The 6,703-nt window shown below is 49.9% G+C and overlaps 1 protein-coding gene across 1 annotated transcript; it reads right to left on the bottom strand.

Moving 5' to 3' along the window:
* Positions 1-478: 478 nt before the first annotated feature.
* On the bottom strand, positions 479-5,741 carry LOC311376213 (uncharacterized protein). Its single transcript, XM_084491080.1, has 3 exons — positions 5,429-5,741; positions 3,171-3,945; positions 479-1,344 (listed from the first exon to the last, which is right to left on the bottom strand). The coding sequence occupies exons 2-3, from the start codon at positions 3,864-3,866 to the stop codon at positions 1,147-1,149; spliced, it is 894 nt and encodes a 297-aa protein (XP_084347206.1). The 5' UTR covers positions 3,867-3,945; positions 5,429-5,741; the 3' UTR covers positions 479-1,146.
* Between the last annotated feature and the right edge of the window lie 962 nt (positions 5,742-6,703).

Genomic DNA, 6,703 nt, shown 5'->3' with positions numbered 1-6,703 from the left:
TCAAATTAGCGAGGCTTTGATTAGAATCCAAAAAGTAAAATCTTTCATGTAACCCAAAAATATTCACATATAAAAGTACACAAGTGTGACAGTTTGACAGATTCATGATTAAACAAAATATACGACGGATGACAAAGTGATAGCTGATAGGTGCAAAAAAATCACACAGATGTACGCAACTTGACCACCGTTTTGTGCCTTCATGTCCCCTATGTGAGGTCTGCTAGGTTTTTTCAACTCTTGCCGTTGCATTGATGAACATATACCAGGGTAACAATCAAAAGACAAGTCAGGACGGAGCGATCATTCACACAATTCTGCACCTTTATCACACTCTGGGGTTAAGCTGTGCATAAACTGAGACATTTTAAAAGGCTCTGGAGGGACCTTTGTAGATAGCCCCAATCCGTCACTCATCGATAGCGATAAAATCAAGCGATTAACGATCAATTACAATAAAGGACATGGCTTTTCCGCCCTGGAAGACATTTTCCCGTCCTGGTGGTGGGTTACACACCAACCACGCGGTGGTGTCATCATGCTCAGCCACAGACCTTTGGTTTTGAGTTTGTTGGCCTTTTTCTAAAGTAATCGACGGACCACTGATAAATAAATCAATAATGTGTGGTCAGGAGGGTTTCACTGGAGGGCTGCAAGTGCTGGACTATGAAATAAATTAAACAAATGGCCTCCTCCACCAAATCCTGCCCAGAATCACCAGACCCTTGGTCTCCACCCAACACCTGCCGTCAGGTGGTAGAGCTTCCACCAGGTGTGAGAAAGACAAACTCTAAACTAGCACATCGGTTTGGGAGGCGGGGAGGCGGGGTCCCCCCACCGCCCATACAAGGGTCAGCTAGCGTGGGAACGCAGCGATATTTCTCCCTTATGACGGCCGTCACTGATCTCTCCGCCCGGTAACCCGCTCCGCGTGACAGCGCTTAGCGAAAGGAATGTGTGGAGACGTCGGAACCAGTGGAAGAGTCGGCTCCGGTAACCGCTGATGGATTCATTCATTCATTCATTCATTCATTCATCTCTCTCTGATTAACAGTCTGATTAAAAACAAAAGTCAACAGGGCAGTGTTTCTTTGTTGATGTAGTTGTTGTTGTTGTCGTCGTCGTCGTCGTCGTCAAATAGCACAACTATTTGAACTCGGCCAAAATAAAGCTGCTCTGCAGTTTCTTCCCGGTGGACCTGGGCGACGGTGTGGAGGAGGAGGAGGAGGTGGAGGTGGTGGTGGTGGTGGTGGTGGGGGGGGCCGAGGTGACGGGGGTGAGCGTGACGCTGTACAGGTTGGTGATGAAAGTCTCCCAGCCGCGGCGGAACGCCCGGTCCAGCGCCTGGCAACAGAGAGAGAGAGAGAGAGAGAGAGAGAGAGAGAGTCAGCGACATTGCACCTCCGCTCCACGTAGACACATGACAACGCTGCCGTCGCCTTCCTCATTGGTTAAAGAGTAACCAAAACCTAGAGCGGAGGAAAAGGGGGGCTAATTAAGTGCCAATTAAGGTCATGGAATCCCAGTTTGTGATTGGTACAAGTTGTTTCCAGTTGATGGTTCACTTGCTCATCTAAACAGAGGCCAATTGCGATGAACTATATGGCCCTAATCTTCCTTTCACAATCATCCTAGTGTCCGGATCGCCTCAGACGTCTGTTGACGTCAACAACATGTTGACTTTGTTGGCAAAGACATCGTCCTATGTTCTAGCCGTCGGTTGCCGTGGTGGGCAGACTATGGCTTTAAAGGATCAGATGTTCGTGTTGTGTTGTTGGTTCCATCCCTGGTGCTTTGCGTGCGAGCTAAGCTACAGTGAAGTGTTTGGACGACAAACACGCCTACTCCACCACGTTCCAAAGGAGAGAAGGGGAACTCAAACGCAGCGACATCTTCCCATCGCATAACCTAGAAGATAAATCAAAAAAGCTCGAAAAAATAAAATAAAAAACAGTCTCCCTATAGCGTGATTCCAGCTCTGTGGTTTCATTGGCGGTTAAAGAGCTAAGCCGGAGAGGAATGTTGGCAGGGAGGGGGCGTTTGATTGGTTAAGAGGAGTGGAATGTTTACGGTGTGGGCTCAGGAGGTGGAGGCGATAGCCGCCGCTCAGCTGATAGGGGACGGCAGGTGGAATGCCACCTGAGAACATGTCCGAGCAGCCGGCTGAACACGTGACAACACGTGACCCTGGACCGGCTGATAAGCAGCAGGTTGAACTCGCGGTCACGCTTGTGTTCCACTGGAATTAACTTTTTTTTGGTTATTTCCCATGATGCATTAGGTGTAGGTGGTACAGTGGACTTTTTGTGGTTGTTTGTTTTTCCATGTTGATGGATAGTGTGAACCAGTGTGAACAGAAAAAGGTGACATTTGTTACAAAACACAGGTTCACGTAACCTGGGTGAGGTTAAAATAAACAACCGTTCCACTGTCTAACGCACAAACCTCAAGGGAGCGACAATCCTACCTGGGTATTGAACTGGTGACACGCACAAATACACGGCGGACTTTGAACTCCTGTTATTAGAATGCTATAAATGTCTCCATGGCAACTAATGGCGGAACTTCTGAAACGGTGAAATGTGGAAGTGTGGCGATAGCGCCGTCCGCAGCACCGTGCCCCTTCTGTGTCACCACCGCCGAGATGCAAATGATCATCACATGATGTCACCTCAGTGGTCTGGACTCTGAACAAGATGGTCACACATAAGCTCTGTGCTTGTTGTTGATCGTTGCTTGCAGGACCTTTTCCTGCTCGTATGTACAAGAATATGGAGTGGCAATATTTATTCTCCACAATAATCGAATGAATTAATGAATTGAAATGAAGACTTGAAAGAAAGAAAATGTATCCCAATTTCCTTGTATGGTGTGTGTGTGTGTGTGTGTGTGTGTGTGTGTGTGTGTGTGTGTCGAAAGGTAGTAGCTAGCTAAAACATTCCTCAGAGGTCGCCTGCATTTGTCCATCTCTCCCTCCCTCCCTCCCCTCCCCATCCCTCCCTCCCTCTCCCCCTCCCCCCCCCGTCCCTCCCTCCCTCTCCCCCTCCCCTCCCCCCCCCCTCCCCCCCGTCCCTCCCTCCCTCTCCCCTTCCCCCCTCCTCCCCTCCCTCCCTCCCTCCCCTCCCCGTCCCTCCCTCCCTCCCTCCCCCCCCCTCCCCCCCGTCCCTCACCTTGCGGTAGTTCTTCACGGTGCTCCTCTTCAACGTCTTCATCCCCTCCTCCTGCTCCCTCCGCATCCTCCTCTCCTCCTCCCCCTCCTCCTCCTCCTCCCCCTCCTCCTCCCTCCCTCTCTTCTTCTTGTCTCTGATCAGCACCAGGTCGTCTGCGTCCCCCTGGCCGTTGGTGAAGTGCACCAGCGTGCCCATTGGCTCGTCGGCTCCCGCCCCCCGGCCCCCCGCGGAGGGAGGGGGGGGTCCCCCCGTCGTCTCAGGCGCGGGGGGCCCCTCGCCCCGCCCCGTCGGGGCCTCCCTCGCGGGTTTCCTCCTGGAGCTCCTCCTACTCCACCGGCTCCCGCCGGCGCCGCCGCGGCTGATCTTGACGCGCAGGAGCGTCTCTCCGTCGTCGTCGTCGCCCTCGGTTACGCCGTCGTTGGCGTCAAACCCCTCGCCCCCCGGGCCCAGGTCCCCGGGGCCCGCCGCCGCCGCCGCCGCCCCGCCGGTCGTAGGGCCGCCGTCCCACCGCCCCCCCTGCTCCCGCTCCTCCCCCGGCCATGCCCCCCCCGCCCCCGCCCCCGCGTCCTCGGGGCCCTCGGGCCCCTCGGGCCCCTCGGGCTCGTCCATGCGTCCGTAGAAGCCGCCCGGCGCGTCCAGGTACTTGACGATCCTCATGGAGCTCCGCGTGGATCCCTTCCTGGAGCCGATGGTCATGGCGTCCGATTTGTCGCTGTGCGTTTTTCACTGCTGTCTTTATTTCTGCCTGCTGCTCACTGGTTCCTCTTGAGGGTTTCTGGAGGCAGACGGGGGGGAGAGGGAGAGAGGGAGAGAGAGAGAGAAAGAGGGAGGGAGAGGTAAATCTGAATGTCGTTACTTAATCCTGGAAGATGAGATCATTGTTTTGTTTGGGTTCAGTTTGATACAGTCTGCGTCTCCCATAGCGCAGCCTGGACTCTTTTAGTCGAGCCCTCTGTTTTTTTCTACGTCTTCAAATAATGAGCCAATCAAGAGAAAAGATATGCTTTTTATAGATTTGACCTTGAGTCAAAATGTTGAGAATGCGTGAAAGGCTGTTGTGTGTCTGGAGAAACAGAAAATGAACCTAGCATCCCCTTTTACACACGCACACACACACAAACAAGACTTTGAGACTTTGCCCCTTGTGATATACCATTGGACCTTCCCAAACACAACAAACAAATATTAATGACATTTATGTTGACCACGTCAATGACGGTCAGTGCAAAGGTCAGAGAGCAGTCCTATGGGATGCATGATAAGGATAATAACATACAAACCGCTTTGTCGGTCGACAGACACAACATATGAAGCCCTCTATCAGAACCAGGACCCTAGTCTCTCTGTTGGCTCAGATGCGATGCTTATGTAACTGTGGACGAGGTAAAAGGCCAGAGGAGTTGTGAGTGAACAGCCATCCTCAATCTCCTCCAAACAAACAACCTGATAACACGCAGAGAACATGGAATGCCGTTCTAACTGATCTCATCTGCCCCCTCCCAGATAACACCAGAACAAATCAATATTTTTGACGTTTATCGGCAATTATGCGAACCCCTTGTGTGACGGGTAGTGTATCACGAGAGAATGTCACGCTGCCTGTAGATGTCTCCAAGCTTACGTAGTGAATGAGTTGCTATAGTTGCTATAGTTGTTGAATAAACTCGACTTGAGTAAACGCTCTGAAAATATGCGGTTGCTCAGAGTTTTATCTCTTCCAAGCTTGGCTGGTGTGTTAATGTTTAATAGCACGAGGTGGAAGACCCGTTGAACACAAACTCAAACTAATTGACGAGTTTTTCCGCCCACAGACGACTAAGTCAACAGGGTAGAAACACATTCCTATTGTCACGGCCGTGGACTGAGAGGGATTCACCAGAAGATCCTAAACTGTGACAGCAAAAGCTAAAAATATAATAAACATTTATTATTGTTATTAACTTTGTTTGAAATGTTAGTGTTATTAGAAACATCTTAGCTGAGGACATCGTAGAATAAGTAATATACAGTACATATATTGTTTATCCATCTCCAAAGCCAACTTTGGGTGAACAAGTTGGCAAAGTTACACACATGCCACATTTTAAAAGTGATGAAAAATGTGATGCCATTGGAATACTTTGAGCAGTGAAAGACCTCAATAAGACAATAAAAAGATGAAAAAAAAGATGAAAAAAAGTACACACAAACAACAACAAAAATACACACAAAAAGAACACGATAGGAACAAACAACAGGACTGTAGAAGTGTAGTTTACCTTCCGGTGGAGCTCTGTGTTGGTGGTTCAGCTCTGTAGTGATGGTGAGGTCCTTGCTCGTTGTGTGTTTCCGTCTCTCTGGCCACGCGCTCCAGCTGAGCAGAAGGACTCTCTCCTCTCTCAACCATGCCTCGACCTGCACAGCGAGCCGCCTCGTCATCCAGGAACACCGCGTCACACACACGCACACACACGCACACACACACAACCCCATCGCACCTACACACTCTCTTCTCACTCTCTCTCTCTCTCTCTCCCTCCCTCCGCCCCCACCACACACGCACTCATCAGCCTATGACATCAGCAATCAGTGCCAGATATAGTGCTTGGTGAATCAGTTTGTCACACACACACACACACACACACACACACACACACGTGCACACACACACACACACACACACACACACACACACACACACACACACGTGCACACACACACACACACACACACACACACACACACACACACACACACACACACACACACACACACACACACACACACACACACACACACACACACACACACACAGACACACACACACACCCCTTACCTACTATGGTGTTTTTAAAACACCCAGCACTCACGGTATTTCTTAAGGACAGAAGGCGATGGGAGTCAGGGCCGTGTGATGTTCTGTGAGAACGTTTCAGGGGCTGTTGACCGCGCGGTATCAGCTCTGATAATCTGAACATTAAGTAACCGGTGAACCATTCACTACATTTCAAGGTTCTTTCCTTCACTCTTTCCAGCCCTAAATGTCTGAGGTCTGTTTGAAGATGTGTCGCCCGTGGTCGTATCTGTGCTCCCACCAGGAGGTGTAGTTAATGTTTAAAAGCTGGTCTGAGGGGTAATGTTTTGAAGTCGTGTTTAAAGTTCGTGTTTGGAGGGTCGTTAGGAGCGTTACAATAACGGAAACGAACGCGTGCAAGCACTTTTTTAAATTGTTGAAGAACAAAACAATTACAGAAAACAATTTGTTTGCAATTTGGCCGAATTAACCAGCGCTAACATTATAGCACCAATATATACTGGGGGTCACTGATGATTATCTGTGATAATTCTAGAATAATTAGCATATTATCCTGATATTATAATCTATGACTAAGTTACTCTTCCAATAATGTTTTGGCTCGTCAACAAACGTGACGCTCTTTGCTCTCAAATCTCTTGATAAAGTCTTTCAACAGACGCGGTGTGTGTGTGTGTGTGTGTGTGTGTGTGTGTGTGTGTGTGTGTGTGTGTGTTGTGTGTGTGTGTGTGTGTGTGTG

Source organism: Micromesistius poutassou (genome assembly GCF_964030765.1).
Source record: "Micromesistius poutassou genome assembly, contig: SCAFFOLD_6654, whole genome shotgun sequence".
NCBI lineage: Eukaryota > Metazoa > Chordata > Actinopteri > Gadiformes > Gadidae > Micromesistius > Micromesistius poutassou.
The sequence above is the reverse complement of the archived record's forward strand: the minus strand, read 5'-3'. Positions and strand labels throughout refer to the sequence as shown.

What these genes read in the sequence shown, in the direction of transcription:
- LOC311376213 (XM_084491080.1), bottom strand. Translation starts at nt 3,866, where the DNA reads ATGACCATCGGCTCCAGGAAGGGATCCACGCGGAGCTCCATGAGGATC. An exon ending in CCGTGAAGAACTACCGCAAG is followed by an intron (nt 1,345 to 3,170) that starts GTGAGGGACGGG and finishes CTCTGTTGCCAG; the next exon opens with GCGCTGGACCGGGCGTTCCG.